We start from the raw sequence: 18,905 nt of genomic DNA, 5'->3' as shown, positions 1-18,905 counted from the left end.
TTAGAACCAGAAAGTAAGAAAATGCTAAAACTGGAGGAGAATTTTCTTTATCTGGAACACATGGGGGATCTCAGTCAAGGCCTGCATCATCTGCAGGAACAGGTTTTTCAAATGAAGGGGTATTCAGTGAAGAAATAATGGTGCCAGACAAAATTGTCGGTTTAAGTAAGTTTTACATTTTGACCATTAAATCAGTTATGCTTTTTATTTATTTTTTTTCAAGTTAAGTTCAATAAATAATTTGTGAAAATCTTGAATAATTAATTATAATTATACTTCATAAGAAATTTTTGATTTTTTACAGTCATAGGAAGGGGAGGAGAACAAATAACGAGGCTACAATTTGAGTCGGGCTGTAAAATACAAATGGAGAGGTCGAGAGGTACAGTGGAAAGACAGTGTACATTAACTGGAACAAGAGAGGCTATAAAGTGAGCATTATTTATTACTTTTATCCATGTGTATGTGCATATTTTATCCTTTTATTAAATGAAAAAAAAATTTTTTTCCAGTCGTGCTAGAGAAATGGTTATGAATATAGTTTCGACTTTAATTAGAAATGAAAATTTTGGTAGTGGAGGTAGTGGGAATAATAATAATAATGGAAATGATTCTTTTTCACATCCGCCATTTCACCAAAATCAAAATTCGGTTCCTCAAGGCCAAGCATTTGTAAATATATGTTTTAATTTTTTTTTTTTTTTTTTTTTCAAAGATTGAAAATGTTTCATTTGATTTTTATAATGGATTTCCTTTTTTTTTATTTACAGGCAGAGATTATGATTCCTGGTCCTAAGGTGGGACTTGTTATTGGGAAAGGGGGTGAAACAATAAAACATCTTCAAGACACGACTGGAGCTAGAATGGTAGTTGTACAAGATTCAAATTCTCAAGATTATGAAAAACCGTTAAGAATAACAGGCACGCAACAACAAGTTGATGTGAGTATTTCGCCCAATTTTAATTTTGTTTTCAGAAAAAAGTCATTTAACAACTATTATTATTATTATTATTTTTTTAAATTTTAGCACGCAAAAGACTTAGTTTACCAAATGATAGCTGATAAAGACGTAGGAAGCGGCGACAGGCGAAATAGAGCCGACAGAAGTCACTTTAATAGCGCAGGTCCTCCTAGTGGACCCAATAATTTTAGTAATGAATTTGACAATAATTCTCAACCTGGCGGAGGCGTCATCGAGGTACGAATATATGAATTTATAAAAAATTTCTGGAGAAAAAAAAAAACCTGATTGTCTTAATTAATTGAATGTTAATTTAAAATTTTAGATACTGGTGCCTCGTGCAGCTGTTGGTGTGGTTATTGGTAAAGGAGGAGAAATGATTAAAAAAATTCAAAGTTCGACGGGCGCGAAATTACAGTTTGAGCAAGGTAGAGACGATGGACCTGGAGATAGGAAATGTATATTAACGGGTAAACCTGAACAATGTGAAGATGCCAGAGAAAAGGTTATAGAATTAATAGATAGCGTGCAGGTACGTTTCAAAACGATTATAATTTCTTAAAGCTCAAATAAATTTGTTTATTCAATTTTTTTTTTCTCTCTTTAGAGGCGGGATGATCGAAGAGAGCCTGGACGAACAGGTAGAAACGATCGGAATGATAGGGATAGAAGAGGTCAATCGGCAGGAGATTTCGATAGGCAAGCCGGTCGAAATGAGAGGTGGAATAGTAGGGATAGATCTGAGCGCAATGAAATAACATTTGCCGTTCCAGCTAACAGGGCGGGATTCGTAATAGGAAAGGGTAAACTTTTATCATTCGCGACGATTAATTTTATCAGGTTACTTTATTAGGTTTTCCTTTAAATGTTTTTTTTTTTTTTTTCAATATACAGGAGGTGAAAAAATTAAACAAATTAATGCTCAATGTGGAGCTTATTGTGAAATAGACAGGAAATTATCGAGTGTGAATCCTGCCGAAAAAGTTTTTGTAATTAGAGGAACCCCTGAACAAATCGAAGAGGCTAAAAGGCTAATTATTGAATACAGTGGAATAGTGAGTTGCAGTATTTTGAGTTTAATTATTTTTCGAAAAGTAAACAATTTTTTTTTAAAAATCAATTTATTTATAATTTGTAATTCAGGAAGATTATTACGGTGTGGGAAGTGGAGGTGGAGGTAATTCGGGAGGAAACGGAAACAATAATTCACATCATCAACTTCCTATTACTTCTACGGCTTATCCCAATCAAGGAGGTTTTCAACCTCAAGGCTGGGGCGGACCCAATTCAAATAGTTATCAATGGGGTGGAGTAGTACAATCCGCGGGGGCGGAGTCAAATCAATCTCAAGTTCCAATCAATCCAGTCAATGGTCAACCAGATTACACTCTTCAATGGGTAGAATATTATAGAAGCATAGGAATGGTGCGAGAAGCAGAAATGATAGAGCAGCAAGCTAAAAGTAACAAGGTCAGGAAATTTTATTTTATTTTACTTTTTTTTTTTTTTTTTTTTTTTCGTAATTAAAAAGGAAACTAAATGAGGAAAAAACTATATTTCAGATGATGGGCAATGCAAATCCGGCTCAGCCAGGTTCAAACACGCAAAATATGAATGCCACAGCGCCGGCTCAACAAGCGGCTGGAAACCCACAAGCAAATGGAGCACAACCAGATTACAGCGCCCAGTGGGCAGAGTATTATCGGTCTATAGGAAAAGTTAAGGAAGCAGAAGCAATAGAAGCTCAAATTAAAGCCAAGGTAATTATAGAATGAAGAAATTGTTGATGATTACATCGAAATTAATTTATTTATTTTTTCAATTCTTTATTGTGAATTAGGCTGCAGGAGGAATGGCTACAGTAAATCCGCAAGCACCTTCCCAGCCTTCTCAACAGCAACCGGGTCAAATGATGGCAACTGCAGCTCAACAACCGGCTCAGTTCAATCAGTTTAGTGGTTTTCAGGTAGGGTTATCGAATTTAAAAATTTTTGTTAAATTTAAAAAAAAAATAAAAAATAAACAAAATGTTTTTCTTTTTCAGCAGCAAGGAAATCCGGCTCCTTATTACGGAGCTCCTGGTCAAGGACCTCCATATGGTAACTATCCGGGATACCCTGGAGGATATGGACAAGGTGGTTCGGAAAATTAAAATCGTGTTCGTAAGTAATAATAAAACTTAACGGGAATAAAGAGAAAACGGGTGTAATACATTTTATATAAATTATTATTATTAAATAATGCAATTCATCCGTTACACCACAAATAGTTTTCTCTTTATACACATTTACATACAAACAATTTTTTTAAAATTTTTTTTTTAATTTTTTTTTTTTTATGGAAGGGATTTTAAGAAGAAAAAAGCTAATTATTATTATTATTATTTTTATGGTCTTGTTGTTGTTGTTGTTTTTTTAACATTGAACAAACAAAAAACAAAAATGCTTTTTTTTTCTACTTGATTTTATTATTATAAAATGTTTGTTAATTTTTTACAGCAATATTATTAATTATTAATTAATTAATTAATTAATTACTTTATTTATTTATTTACTTTTTTTTTTTTTTTTACAATGGTATTGTCAGTTTTGTTCTTGTGTTCTTTTTGTGTCTGTTTTCAGATGTCAGACATTCAACTTCCAAGAAATAATTTTAAAAAAAAAAAAAAAAAAAAATATATATATATATATATATTTTGTCGAAATCTTCCATCTTGTTGTTTTTGGGTAACAATTGTTTGTGGCGCTCTCATTCAGTATTTCGGACTGCATATATATATATATATATTTAATATATATATATATAGTGTTTTGTTTATCTACAGATATGTAGACGTGAAAATATCAAGGGAAAAATGCACATTTTTTTTTAATTTTTTTTTTATTTAATTTAATTTATTTTTGAAAACGTTTTATTAATTAATACCTACTCCAAAATGATTATCAACATTAATTACCATCACACGCCATCGCTTTGAATCGCCATTATTATTATTATTATTATTATTATTATTATCATTATTATTATTGTTATTGTTACTGTTATTATTATTATTATTTTTCGATTGGTTATGAAAAAGAAAGAAAGAGATCAATTGTAGCGACGCTGTGCGGGGAGGAGAACGAATTGAAATTGATGACCGACTAACCCGCGTGAATTATTATTATTATTATTATTATTATTATTATTAACTTTGGGAGCAAATGAAATAATCAATCAATCACAATAGATGATACTTGATGATTTAAGTATCGGAACGGAAAAAGAAAATACCCGAGATCAATATAAAATACAGTACTTGTCCAGAGTTTTTTTTTTTTTTACAAGCGTATGCATATATTTTTATTATTATTATTATTAATCAATTAATTAATTTATTAATATTGTGTGTTATGTTATCGATTAATTGAAAAAAAAACATTGAACCGTTTTGATCTCATACGTAATGACTAGGATCTGTGATTGTATTCGCATAATATGCTCTCAAAACCATAAAAAAAAATTATAACATTACTTTACAGATTATGATGATGATGATGATGATGATGATGATGATGATCATTGAATAAGAGAGAAGAGTCGTCCATGTTTAATTATTATTTTTTTTTTTTTTCGTCTTCGTTTTGTGACTATTTTTACGTATATATATATATATATTTTTTTTTATGTATAGTACAGAAATGATGATGATGATAACTTACCACTGTGTGCGTGTGCGTGAATGATTGACTGTGCCTAAGTGTGTATGTGCAATCGTCGTCGAAATAATTAATTATTTTATATTATTTTTCCTATTTTTATTATTGTCATTATTATTATTATTTTTTTTTAAATATGTTTTATTATTATTATTATTATTATTTTTTATGCTGGAATTCCTATTTTACATTTTTTTTTTTTTTCCTGACTGGCAAGTACAATTATAGTTTATTAATGTTAAATGAAGTTCAACGTGTGAGTTTTGTACGAGAGAGAAAGAGAGAGAGAATGTGTGTGGGTGCGTGTGTGTGCGAGAAAGAAGGGAAAAAAATATAAAAACACCTGCCGAATCTCACACCGCCATTACTAATATTATTATTATTATCATTATCATTATCATTAAATAATTTTTTTTTTTCGCGATCGAAGAAAGGCGGCGTTTGAAATCGATCGATACGGGGGGACATGCAATATTTGAAACCAAAATCGTTTGATAATAATAATAATGATGATGATGATGATGATGATAATGATAATAATATTAACACTAAATTTTAATATTAAATTGCATAGGATTATTATTTATTTTTATGTTATGTATTATAACAATCGTTGTTCGGTTCGTTCGGCCGAATAATTATTAATTTCTATTATTATTATTATTATTATTTTGTTTTTAAATACACGTATACATATATATTTATTATTTTTAATTGATTAAATAATAATGATAATGATAATTTTTGAAAAAAAAAAAATGAAAGAAAATTATTATTATTATTAATCTTTTTTTTTTTTCGTTCAATACGTGACGATTGGATTAATGTCATTCGTTAAAAACCCTCCCACCCCCCTTTAAAAAAAAAAAAATAATAATAATAATGATAAGGATGATGACGATGACGATGATGATGATGATGGAAATTTTTTTTTTTTTTTTTAAATTTGACGGTTGTAATTGTGGTAATGATAATAATAATAATTTTTAATTTAATGTATTAAACGTAGATATACATACATATATATATAAATAATGATTTTAAACAAAAAAAAAAAAAAAATTTTTTTTGATATTAATGATTGATTTTTTTTTTCGTTTATTTGTTTGTTTGTCTGTTTGTTTCATTTTTGTTTTGTTGCACATCCTGTTTACGACTATTTTTACAGCCATTGAATTTTGATTTTTTTGTTTTGTTACGATAGGAAAAAATAAAAAAAAAAATTTCAGGTGTGAAACGCGAGGCCATTCTCTGTCTTTCTCTCTCCAGGACAAAAAAAAATTCGTATAATCAATTTTTTTTTTGTACGTGAGCAACTATGACGTCATCAACAACAATGACGCTTGTACGAATTGTGGGAGATCCATTAACTGGGGTAGCAGAGGGAGGGAGGAGGGGGGAATGAGTTTTTTTTTACGTGCCCTCACGTGAATTACTAACCAACCAATTTTCCTTTTGAGATTTTAAATTATCATTATTATTATTGATAATTATCCCCCCCTTTTTTTTTTTTTTGTTAAGTTGTTAACCGTGATTTTGTAAAAAAAGTGAAAAAAGTTTCCCCCCCTTCGTAACGGTTTTAAATCCTTTTTTGAAAATTTCCCCGTTTCGAATGACGTCACGATTATGTATTAATAATGTGTTGTGTGTTGGGATTGTCGCGAAAGACTTTTTTTACGTTGGGAGCGGGGGCGGCGCGCAGGGGAGGGGTGACAAAGGAAATTAAAGGAAGAGATATACGTGATAAATTTTAATGGGGGGAAGAGGGAAGGAAGGGCGAATGAATAAAACGGTTTTTGGAAAAAAAAAGTTTAAAAAGTTTTGACGACTTTTCCCTGGATTTTTGTTTAAATTTTCCGTCGCCATTTTGAAAAATGTTGTTTCCTTTCGTTTGTTTTGTTATTATGTGAATTAAAATAGGATTTGTAGGAATGATAATAATACTTTAATAGGGAAGATTTCTTCTCCAGGATGAGAGAGTGTTTGTTGTTTGTTTTTATCAACGGAGACGACGAATTATTTATCGGAGCACAAAAAGGTAATTTTTATTATTATTATTATTATTATTATTATTATTAATTATTTATTTGGTATAAAATCCGTTAAATTAAGTAAAAAAAATCTTTTTTTTCTTGATTGTTTATTTGTTTGTTTGTTTGTTACAATTTGTTCGTTCTATATTACAAACGTTTAATATTTTTTTTGCCGATTGTTTAAATTTTTTAATTTTAATTTTTTTTTTTTTTTTTTTTTATTAGGAATTTTTTATTAGCGAAAAATAAAAATTTTGATTGATTGATTGATTAATTAATTAATAAAAATGATTTTGGAGAAGTTTGTGATTTGGACAAAATATTTGTACGCGACGAAATACGGAGAAGAATTTTCCAGCGACGCAACACATTTTTTTTTTTTTTTTTTTTTTTTAGGATTCGAACGTTTCGAAAATCTTGATGATATTTTATTGTTTTTAAACAAACGGATATTGTCATTATTATTATTGTTATTATTATTATTATTATTATTATTATTATTATTATTATCGTTTTTTTTTCTTTTTTGTTTTCTAATGTTTATCACATGATAAATTTTAATCCATTGATGATGTGTTGTATCATCATCATCATCAGAGAGTCCGATTCGCTTTCTTTTTTTTTAAATAAAACAAATAATAATAATAATAACGATGATGACGATGACGATGATGATGATAATGATGATGACGTAAATGAATTGCACGGTGATGATGATGATAATGATGATGACGTAAATGAATTGCACGGTGATGATGATGATAACACACACATGAAAGTGGATTAAAATTTTTTTGAAATAAAAAAAAGGAAAAAAAAAAACAGGAAGAAGAAGAAGAAGGGAGGAGAAAATATCTTCTCGATAAATCGAGATAAGGACCGATATATCGATTTATCGATTTATCGGTTTTTTTTCAAATCTCGATTGAAAGCTCGCAAATTCGGAAACAATCGCAATGTTTTCTTCTTCTTCTTCATCTTCTTCGTCTTATTGTTTTATTATTGTTCTTTATTTTGTATCATTATTATTATTATCATTATTATTTATTATTATTATTATTATTTATTAATTTATTTATAAAATGATGATAATGTTTTTTTTTTTTGTACGAAAGACGACGAATTGCACTGATTATCTCGTAACGTTTAAAAAAAAAAAAATTAATTGGTTTTTTTGCCGATTTTGTTTTTCCGGTTTTGTTCCCCCCCCCTTATCAATCGCTTTCCCGGTCATTTCCGGTTGTTATTAATTATTAATGATTGTTTGTATGAAACATAGGAAAGGTTAATATGATTCATTTTCGTTATTAAATGGTATTTATTATTATTATTATTATTATTATTATTTTTATTATTATTGTTGTTGTTGTTGTCACGGATGTCGTCACTCATCGTCATCGAAATTTGTTAGGTTTGTGATTGATTGATTGATTGGTGATTGGTGGCGACGATGATGATGATGATGAAGAATGTTTTTTTAGGGTTTTAGGTTTTCTTTTTCCATGACGTTTGGAGTAGTGCGGAAAATGCCGGAAGACGACCGACCGATTGCGCGTCCAACGACTTTCTAATTTTTTTTTTTAATTTTATTAAATTATTTGAGATAATGATGATGATTACAATGTCGTTTAAAATGTTTTGTTTTATTGTTTGTTTTTGACCGTTTCGTTTGTTCGTTTGTTTTTTTTCTTTTGACAGGGTTTATGCGAGGGGGTAGGAAGATACGTTTATTATTATTATTATTTACTTATTGTGCTTTTTTCCTCCACAAAAAAAAAAAGAAAAATAGAAAAATTTGACCCGAGGAACAAAATTTCCATTTGAAGGTGAGTATGAAAACAAATGTGGGCGGGGGAGGGGGTGGGTTGAAGTGAAGGAGGATGGAAGGGGGCGTGGTTAAATGCGTTTGTACGTGAGTGAGCGAATATTTGTTTTGTTTATTTTTTTTTTTTCCAGAGGTTTGTCTCCGTTTGTTCAAATGTCAAATAATTTTTAATTTTTTTTTTTAATTTTTAATTTATTTTTATCATATTAATATCGCCGCCATTTTCTCTCTCGTTTTTATATTGTTGCTGTTTTATATTTATTTTTAATTTTTTTTTGTTTGTTTTCCCCCCTTTTCCTTTTCGTCGAATTTTATTTTACAGGATGAAAAACAAAAAGACTTCAAGCAGTGCATTTATTACTTTTTTTTTTTTTGTTTGTTTGTTTGTATACGAAAACAATCAATTTGTTGTTGTTAAAAGACAAAAAATAAAACCGCAAAAAAAAAAAAAAAAAATTATTTTGTTTAACTTATGATGATGCTTTTCTTTTCTAGATTTTTTTTTTGCTATTTTCCTTTCAGTCATACTGTTTGTTTATTATTGTTGATGACGTCGATGGAAATCATATTAATAATAATAATAATACTAAAACTAAAAAAGAAAAAAATTTTTTTTTATTTAATATTCGTGCTTATAATAATAATAATATAACGATAGAAATTAAAAAGTAAAAAAAAAAAAAAAAAAAAAAAATGGAGAAAAGAAAAAGAATGGAAAAATATCGGAAATAAATGTGTTATTATTATTATTATCATTATCATCATCATAATAATTATCATTAGTTTTTAAAGTATCATTTTTTTTTTTTTTTAGTTTTTTTTTTCATGTGTATTTTTCCAGAAGCGTTTCGTTACTTAGCTGCGGATGAAAACAAGAGAAAAGATGGGGAGGTGGGTGGTGGGGATCAGGTCGGATTGTTTTGTTTCACTTTGAATATATCTCTTAGTATATCTTTCTTGTTGATTTTATCCATGTGATTCCGTGGTACGACGTCGACAATTTTCAATTCGGTGGGTATGGCATAGGGTGCCAATTTGTGTTTACACCAACCTCTCAAATCCGCCAAACTTAATTTCTTATCAGACTTTAGAACTAAAACGGCTGCGACCTGGGAATGAATAAGAAAAAGGAAAGATAAAGACGAGTCGTTTAGATTGCCCCCCATCTCTTCCTTTCTATTAAATCCCACAAACCTTTTCTCCCCACGTTAAATCTGGAACTCCGACAACAGCGACATCTTTTATGTCTTCGTGTTCAATGAGTTTGGATTCGACTTCGAGAGCGCTTACTTTAAATCCTCCAGTCTTAATAATATCAGCATTTGTTCTTCCTAACATTTTATACGAACCGTCAACGTATTCGACGAAATCTCCTGTTGGAGGAAAAAAGTGGGTGAGTGGGGGGGGAGGGAAATTATCAAAATCCTTAGGGATTAACAAACCTGTTTTAAACCATTCATCGGCTACGAATTCTTTGGCGGTTGCGTTGGGTTTGTTCCAGTAAGTTCGAAAAACGTTCGGTCCTTTCACTTGTAATTCTCCAGTTATATTTTTAACATCTGAATTTTTTTGAGTTGTTGTTAGAACTGTGCTGGAATTCGAATTCCCTTCGACTAGGATCTAAATAACGTGATGACAAAAAAATGATTTTTAACGATTCCATAAATTAAATTAAATTTTTCCAACGGTTTTTTTTTTTGCATCGATCATTACTTTTTCCGGATCATCCTTCGAAGCGATTCTAACTTCGACTCCTGGCATAGGTTGTCCCACAAATCCCGGTTTTCTTTCTCCGTTCAATGGATTACTCAATACCATTCCCGTTTCCGTCATTCCATATCTTTCGAGTATCGTATGCCCGGATATTTCTCTCCATCTTTCTATAATTTGAGGTCGTAATGGTGCCGATCCCGATATCATCAGCCTAAAATTAACGTCGAATTAAAATGTTTTTTCTCTCTCTCACTCTCTCTAATGATGACGTTAAGGGTACGTCCTCTCTCTCTTTCTCACCTTACTTTTTGAGATAGTACCGTTTTAATAAATTCACATTGCCTTTTATTATTTTGAAATAAATTATCATATTCTTCAATTAATTTTGTATACATTGTTGGAACGCCGGTAAATATTGTTATTTTATCACCTGGAGCTTTTTTTATTAATAATAAATTTGACCAAACGTCGTTACAATTAAATTCTGGCAGCATGAAAACTCTGGAGTAATAATAAAATCAATTAATTAAAGTTTTAATTTAAATTTTTTTCTGTTAAAAAAAAAAAATAAATGTATCTCACTTAGCACCAACTGATAATGGAGTAAGGATAGCATTAACAATTCCATGAACGTGATGTAAAGGTAATGTGTGAAGGATAACATCTTTTGAAGTCCATCCCCAAGCTGTTATCATGGATTGTACTTGATAATGAAGATTTTTATGTGTTAAAACAACACCTGAGGAAAAACATTGAGGTGACATTTTTTTTATTTATATTAATTTGAATTTAAATTTTTTTTTTGTCGTATGTATAACCTTTAGGACTTCCAGTTGTTCCGGATGTGTACACAATCATTGCATCACTATTTTGATAAAATTCAGGATCTAATCCTCCTGTTAATGGAGGATTCGCTTCGTGTGGATTCTAAAATAAACAAACGTAGTTAAACTTTTAGTTTTTCGATGATAATAATAATAAATTAATGATTGATTAATCTGAAAGTTATTATACTTTTATAGTAACATCAACAACAGTCTTAGTTTCTTTTCTAACTACAGCTTCATTAATAATTTCATCATCTAATATGAGAAGTTTCGCTTTGACTCTATCGCTCAGGGAAGACAACACGTCAGAAAACTGTGAAGTTGTAATGAGTAATTTAGCATTACAATCTGTGATGCAGTATTCCAAAACACTAGGAGGATGAAGTTTCGATAAAGGCACAACTATAAATAATGATAATAATCACACATGTGAGTATCTACAAAAAAATTATGTAATTTTTTTTTTCCGTTTTAATTCGAATTGATAGTATGAGTGATACCGATTTGGCCAGACATCCAAGCAGCCCATTGTGTTATTATGTAACTTCCATCGTTTGGACATAGGAAAGCGACTCTTTCATTTTTTTTGTTATTTAACAAATTGCTTATTTCCCTTGAAAGTTTATAACTTGTGATAAAAAGAGACCTATAAGTGTATTCTCCTTTTATATCATGCAATGCATATTTTTCAGAAAAATCATCTGCATATCTAAACACAGGTTTCAACTAAAAATTATAATCGATTAATTTTTTTTTTATATATATATATATATTCGATAAAGAAATTTTCGAATGAAAAAAAACACAAAACTTACTTGATTAATTAATAATGAATTAATTGGAGATGCTTTTGCAGCAGTATGTTGTGTACATATAGACAACAATTCTCTTTTTAATGGTAATATAAATTTATGAAATCTTTTATTCAGTAACATATTGTAGATGCTAAAATGATAAAAATGTTTACTCCATAATAAAATTAAAATGAACTTTGTACGATAAATATATTGGCGACGTATAAATCACGACCAAGAGCTAATTAAAAACTAAACTAACGTCAAAACTGATTATTTTTTTTTTTTTTTTTCCTTGCAGTTAACAAGATTAATTTCGTCGAAAAAAAAAAAAAAATTTCAATGATGCAGTCCAAGAAAATCAATGTCAAAACTATATTTAGGCAGTGAACCTTCATAAAGAAAAAAAAATTTTTTTTTTTTTTTTCAAGATCATAAAATAGGCGTGTTGTTGCACATTAGAAAAAAAATGTTTTATTTTACACAGTAAGTATTAAAAAAAATTAATTTATTTAAACAAATACCCCCTTTTTTTTTATTAAAAAAGTAAACAATTATTATTATTATTATTTTGATTCTATAACATTCTTTCCACACGTTTTAATAAACGTATAAATCTTTCCCCCCCCCCCCATTTTTAAATTAATAATACATAATCAATCGTAAATTAATAATAATAAATAATATTTAATTAATAACTTACGTGATTTTTCTTTTCTTTTTAATAAATAAATATAAAAAAAATTAATCGATTTTTTCCATTTCAAATTAAATAAATACTACCTTCTTTCTTTCTCTCTATCTCTCTCTATTTCTTTTTTTTTTTTTTTTAGCAAGAAAAAAATTCAACAAACTTAAAAAAAAATTAATTTATACCTTTTTTTATTTTTATTTAATTAAATTTACCACGAAATAAAATAATTATATCATTATTATTATTATGTTTTTATAATAAAATTACGAAACAAAACACATCCGGTAAACAAATCATAATGGTTATAACGAAAGAGAAAGCTCAATAAAGATGTGTGTGTGTGCATTGAAAACGTTTTTTTTTTTTTTTAGGCGCGATTACAATTTTTTTATTTTAATTCTCCCCCCCCCCAAAAAAAAAAAAATGACCGGATTGCTCGTTAATAATTAATTTTTAATTTAATTAAATTTAAATTGTTCTTAAAGATGCTAAAAATTAATTTTTAAATAATTTTATTAATTTGAATAAAATGAAATTAATACTTTTATTTGTTATCGATATTTATTAAAATTTATTAACCTTAACACCTTTTAAATAAAATTTTTTTATTCACACACTTTTGAAAGGAAGTATTAATATCTCAAGGAGAACACATACACACTAATAAATAAGTAAAAGTTTTATTTTTACATATTTTTAACGTTAAATATATATGTATATATTGTTAAATTATTTAAAAATTTTTTATAAATTTAATTATGTATAATTCTTCGCATCTTATTTTTCTAATCATGTATATTTCACATTTGTAATTTTTTTCTTTTAGTTTTGTTATTATTTCATGAGGTTGATTTTCTTTTATCACTAAAAGGTAGCCGAATCCTTTCGATGATAGTACTCTGTCGAATACATGTAAAAATTTATCGATTATAACTCTTCCGTTAACACCACCTGCCCATGATTTGGTAAGTGGATCTTCTTTATATATCTAAAAACAAAAAAAAAAATTTTAATTATTGTTATTATTATTAGAATACTGAAATATATTTACAGAAAGTTATTTTTCAAAATATATGTTACCTCGTCGTTTGGAGTGACTACATAAGGAGGATTAAATATTATTACATCGATACAATTCAGTTTTAAACATGATGTCAAATCTGTATTGATAACATCTACTATGACTTTATTGTAATGTGAATTTTGCATTGTTACAGAGCAAGCATATTTATTTATGTCGATGGCTAAATGATAAGAGGACTTGAGGAGTGTGCTTAATGCCGTTATAATCGTACCTGATCCACTTCCAATCTACAACAATAAATCATTCCTGAATTCATCGTTATTACATAAAAAAAAAAAACAACTTAAGTACTACTAACTTCTAAAATTGTGGCAGGTTTTTTCGATATTATGTAATCTAAATCTTTTTCTAAGGCATCAAGTAATAGAAATGTATCTTCTGCAGGTTCATAAACATAATCCCAATATTCTTTTTTTATATGATTTAACATTGGAACCTCAAGTTTATTCTAAAAAAATTAATAGTGATTTAATAAAAATATTTTTTATTTTATAATTCGATTTAAAGCATGTTTGAAAATATGAGTTTTTACATTGATTTCCATTTTTATTGGTAAATGTATTATTTTTCATTGAATGGCTGAATCATCAGGTTCAGTCGCTGATATTTGATTAATTTTCGAAGCTTCTATGAAAGCTTTATGAGAATTAACATCTTTTAAAATGTTTTTTTGAATTTTTAATAGTCTTTCTTCGCTGCTTTGTAGAATGTTGCTCACTACGGTTAATTTATTTTTTATGTTGACTAGTTTTTTAACGTATATATCTAAATCTAAATTCTTTTCTGAATTGGAATCATTAATTTTTTTTAATTCTTCAGACAAATTTTCAATTTTCTGTTTTAATTCTACTTGACTGATTCTGTAAACATAAATTTTTTATAAAATTTTTTTATATCCTTCTAAAAATTTAAATATTATTTGACAACTACCTAAGAGTTCGAACTTTATCTTCTAATTGATCAACGGTAGGTTTTAAAAGCCTCATTAAACCTTCTGTTAAAGCATCCCTGGTTGGATTATCACAAAAATCTTCCGTTTTATCTTCGATTGATGTGTTCGTGCTCTCCGTGTCAACTTCCATTTTAATTACGTAATGTGACGTAATTAGTAATTTCGTGTCAGCAGATAATTTAAGTTTTTTTTTGAAAGCTTTTCAGTTAAAAAATTTTTAATATTGTAATTATTATCAAATCGTGTAAAAAAAAATTAAAAATTTGCCTGAATTTAAAATATATATAACAAATAATTTTTAAAGTTTTAATAAGAGAATTAAAAGTTTGGGCGCGTAAAAGTGTTCCGCCATTTTGATTTTTACCATTTTTAGTGAAACTTTTGCCGTGAAAACTTTTTCTGAATTTTCAAAGTGAAATATTTATAAGAGTAAGATAATTATCCCGTCGTTATTTGTAATAATACAAAAGTTTATATCTATATTTAAGTAATACTCAAAGTTTTTTATTGTATTGTTGTGAAATAGTTACAAATTATGTGAGTTCAAATAGTACTGAACTACACATTGAAAATCAAAATGGCAAAAATTATGTAAGTAAAGGAAATTTTTTTTTCTCTTTGAAATTAAGAAATGAAAACAAATTTTATGCAAGAAATTTAATACAGTTATTGTATTTTATTTACCAAACTTTAATTTTTCATACTTTTTGTTTGTACACGAAACACAAAAAAATTACACCACAGCTAAAAAAAAATTCTTTCATACTAAATATAATACATTTACAAAAAAAGTTTACAACAATTATATATACAGTCAATGAATATTAATTATTTACCTCATAGTTGATAACTACATGATATTCTAATAGATTCATCAGATTAAAGTAAAATTAAAAAAAAAGCCAATAATTGATGACAGTTAATAAATTTAACAAATCATACAATCAATACATTGTCATCTTTACAAACTTAAAATCAAAATGAAATTTTTCATTTAGCAAAACACAATCGATTTAAATAATTACTGATTATTAAAACAAAAATTTTTTTTTTTATTCGATCAACCATGAATATTGAAATAATTAATATTGAGATTTATTTAACAATTGAAGAGGTTAAATAATGAGTATCATCAATGTTTTATTATTTGAGCAAACTAATAAATTTAATACAACAATAATTAAAAAAAAAATAATAATAATTGTCGATAACAGATAATCACTTAAATAAAAAATAATTTAAGTAATAATAATAATCATTAACTTAATTAATAATATATAAATTTCATTTTTTAAAAAATAATAATAATAATAATACAAATTCATTCGTTGAAAATAATGACTTGTTATTATGTATAAGTTTTGTTCTATTATTATAAATTGTCATTAATTGCTATTGTAAGAGACAACGAAAAAGAAAAAGTAAAAAAAAAAAAAAAAATTTCACTCGATAATATATATCACACAGAAAATTTGGCAATACCAGTTGGCAATAATAATTGTTTGGCACATTTTTATACAATAGAAGTAAACTACATTCATGCTAATCAATTAATTATAATTATCCTGTACATATTATTATTTAATCATGATATTTATTTTAATTTGCACTCGAATTCATTACACATATATAAATTTTTTTTTTTTCCCCCTTTTTTTTGTTTTTTTTTTGTTTTAAACACCCTAAAAAATCTGTTGTAATTTATTAATTTAAATTCTTATAAATATGCTAAAAATTAATTAAAAGTTTTTTTTTTTTTTTTGAAAAATTTTAATAAAAAATAATTTAAAATAAGTTTAGAAAAACTGACTAACACAGATTATAATAATAATAATTTAATTAAAAAACAAGGAAAAATAATTTTCATTTGTTTATTTTTTTTAGTTTTCTAAAAGGACTTTTTTTTTTTTTTTTAGAGAGCATTAATTAATTAATCATTATTTATATTATTATTATTATTATTCACATATTTTTTATGTTTATTTTTTATTTTAGTTACTTTAAAAAAATATGGCAAGCAAGAAAAACATTTTTTTTTTTTTTTATACATAAACCTTAATTTTATTTATTTATTTTTTTAATAACTAAAAATTATTTGTATGTAAAACTTTTATCAGTTTTAAATAAGTCTTTTTTTTAATAATTAATTAGTTTACATTAATTAATTAATTAACTTATTTTTTGAAATTATTATCATGTTTTTTTAAAACATATTTAATTCTACCAAGTTTATGTGTGTGTGTATTTAAATGACTCAATAACAATTCAAAAAAAAAACATTCTTTAGTATTATTATTATTATTATTATTAAAGAGCTTAAATAAAGCCGATGACTTGATTTTTTTTTTTTTTTTTTTTTTACTCTTTTCTTATATTTCTAAACTCGTTTTACCATTTATATTAATAATATATATATATTTTTTTTATAATTAATTACAAAATCAAACCCGAATAAAAATTTCAATATTATTATTATTATTATTATTATTATATTAAATACATTTTGTACGATGATATACGCAGCTAAATTTAAAAAAAAAAAAAAATTTATGAAAAAAATATAAATATTCAAAATCATTAACTTTTTTAATAAATTAATAATATATATATTTAATATCGTTTATAAAAAAAAAAAAAAAATTTCAAGCTGCGATTTAAATTTGTTTTTATATTAACAAATCATCATCATCATCATCATCATCATCGTTATGTATTTATGTATATATAATTAATTACCTATAGTTTTATGTATATATATATATATTTATGTATAACATCGTAAAGAATTAAAATAATTTTTTTTTAATTAACAAAAAATATTTTTTTTTTTGACTCGGGCAATTATATTAATTAATTAATTAATTTTATTTATTTACAATAATATTTCACATTAATTTATTATTATTATTATTATTATTATTATTATTATTATTATTATTATTATTATTATTATTATTATTATTATTATTATTATTATTATTCGTAACGGTTTCTTTTATATTTTTAATTTTTTTATGCGAGCGATATATTTAAAAAAAAAAATTTTTCTTTTTTTATTATTTGTTTTGTTAAAATTTATATTAAAAAAAACGCATGTCGAATAAAATATATTATTATTATTATTATTATTATTATTTATACTTATGTCCCGGATAAGTCACATTTATTTTTGATACCGGCAATCTATTAGCTGGATATCAAAAAAAAGAAAAAAAAACGAAAAAATGTACAAATTATTTAAATGATATAAAATTTACAGTAATAAAAAAATTAAATAATAATAATAATAATAATAATAATAATAATAATAATAATAATAATAATAAAACCAAATTCGATAATATATATTTTAAATAAAAATGTATATGCTAAATCGATATAAAATTATTATTATTATTATTAATATGGCCAACTCTGTCTAGGTCACTTTTTCATGTCGATTAAATCTTTTGGTTTGGTATCAAGACCCTGGGATGATGACACTGTAATATGAGCTCCATTATTAGTAGAGGGATACATTTTATCCAAATGTTTTAATGATTCGGAAAGAAAATTCTACAAAAAAAAAAAAAATAGTGAAGTGTAAATAAAATAAAAAAAAAGTGAAATTCGAAATGTGATTTTAGTGTTATGTGTATGTGTATGTGTATGTGTACGTGTAAGTGTATGTGTAAGTGTATATACCTGTATCGCGGTGAGTGCGGCTACTATGGCAGGACTACCGAACCCGTGTGATATAAGTGAAAAATGTGTCAAATGTCTTTGAATAGATGGATCTAATATATGCTGAGGCCTCGTATTGCACAACGGAGATCTATCCTGATTTAGTAAATCCATTAATTCTTTGGTTATTTGTCTGCAACAAAAGGATATAAATAAATCCGTAAGTTTAATAAAATAATATTTTTTTAGTTTGTACAAACGAAAAGAAAAACGTACTTGGTTGCATGCAACAATTCTTTTCTTCGGTATGATTCTGAAGGATCTGAATGTTGCCGAGATAGATATTCAGCTACCTGTCTTGCTGGAAATTCTGTCTCACAAACATAACCGAAATCTCTTGCTAAATGTATTGCTTCCCCTTTAATCCAAAAAAAAAAAAATTTAATATTATTATTATTGTAACGATAATAAATTATTTAATGATTTATTATTGTGAAATTTTATATTAAAAATTATTATTATTATTATTATTATTATTATTAATATTTTTACGATAATAATAATAATAATAATAATAATAATAATAACCGCGTAACTTGTTTAACATGGCGTACGAAAAAAAAAATGATAATCAAGTTAATAAATAATTTTTTTTTTTTT

The 18,905-nt window shown here is 26.2% G+C and overlaps 5 protein-coding genes across 5 annotated transcripts in view; 1 reads left to right on the top strand and 4 right to left on the bottom strand.

Moving 5' to 3' along the window:
• Positions 1-3,114, top strand: part of Phum_PHUM550050 (far upstream fuse binding protein, putative) — a gene marked incomplete at both ends in the record, with an annotated part of 4,022 nt that extends 908 nt beyond the window's left edge. Inside the window, 12 exons of the mRNA XM_002431778.1 lie at positions 75-165; positions 305-431; positions 513-672; positions 771-941; positions 1,029-1,199; positions 1,288-1,494; positions 1,570-1,765; positions 1,857-2,017; positions 2,106-2,432; positions 2,525-2,722; positions 2,803-2,928; positions 3,007-3,114. Coding sequence (XP_002431823.1) covers positions 75-165; positions 305-431; positions 513-672; positions 771-941; positions 1,029-1,199; positions 1,288-1,494; positions 1,570-1,765; positions 1,857-2,017; positions 2,106-2,432; positions 2,525-2,722; positions 2,803-2,928; positions 3,007-3,114 — 2,043 coding nt within the window. The remainder of the gene's footprint in view (positions 1-74; positions 166-304; positions 432-512; positions 673-770; positions 942-1,028; positions 1,200-1,287; positions 1,495-1,569; positions 1,766-1,856; positions 2,018-2,105; positions 2,433-2,524; positions 2,723-2,802; positions 2,929-3,006) is intronic.
• Positions 3,115-9,423: 6,309 nt separating this feature from the next.
• Positions 9,424-11,993, bottom strand: Phum_PHUM550040 (Acetyl-coenzyme A synthetase, putative; the record flags this gene model as incomplete). The annotated part of the gene is made up of 10 exons (XM_002431777.1): positions 9,424-9,627; positions 9,713-9,891; positions 9,961-10,138; positions 10,232-10,442; positions 10,532-10,732; positions 10,814-10,970; positions 11,050-11,158; positions 11,246-11,460; positions 11,559-11,784; positions 11,874-11,993. The coding sequence occupies 10 exons, from the start codon at positions 11,991-11,993 to the stop codon at positions 9,424-9,426; spliced, it is 1,800 nt and encodes a 599-aa protein (XP_002431822.1).
• Positions 11,994-13,279: 1,286 nt separating this feature from the next.
• On the bottom strand, positions 13,280-14,060 carry Phum_PHUM550030 (N5-glutamine methyltransferase MTQ2, putative; the record flags this gene model as incomplete). Its single annotated transcript, XM_002431776.1, has 3 exons — positions 13,280-13,534; positions 13,627-13,857; positions 13,929-14,060. 3 exons carry the CDS (start codon positions 14,058-14,060, stop codon positions 13,280-13,282), a joined length of 618 nt encoding a protein of 205 aa, XP_002431821.1.
• Positions 14,061-14,198: 138 nt separating this feature from the next.
• Phum_PHUM550020 (SNARE-associated protein Snapin, putative) lies at positions 14,199-14,712 on the bottom strand (the record flags this gene model as incomplete). The annotated part of the gene is made up of 2 exons (XM_002431775.1): positions 14,199-14,490; positions 14,561-14,712. 2 exons carry the CDS (start codon positions 14,710-14,712, stop codon positions 14,199-14,201), a joined length of 444 nt encoding a protein of 147 aa, XP_002431820.1.
• A 3,293-nt stretch (positions 14,713-18,005) lies between these two features.
• Positions 18,006-18,905, bottom strand: part of Phum_PHUM549810 (transcription factor AP-2 beta, putative) — a gene marked incomplete at both ends in the record, with an annotated part of 27,728 nt that continues 26,828 nt past the window's right edge. Inside the window, 3 exons of the mRNA XM_002431774.1 lie at positions 18,006-18,137; positions 18,267-18,438; positions 18,522-18,663. Of these exons, the coding sequence (XP_002431819.1) occupies positions 18,006-18,137; positions 18,267-18,438; positions 18,522-18,663 (446 nt within the window). The remainder of the gene's footprint in view (positions 18,138-18,266; positions 18,439-18,521; positions 18,664-18,905) is intronic.

Source organism: Pediculus humanus, genomic scaffold, assembly GCF_000006295.1.
Source record: "Pediculus humanus corporis 1103172108294 genomic scaffold, whole genome shotgun sequence".
Taxonomy (NCBI): Eukaryota; Metazoa; Arthropoda; class Insecta; order Psocodea; family Pediculidae; genus Pediculus; species Pediculus humanus.
Note: the sequence above shows the minus strand (reverse complement) of the source record. Positions and strands in the feature narration are given on the sequence as shown.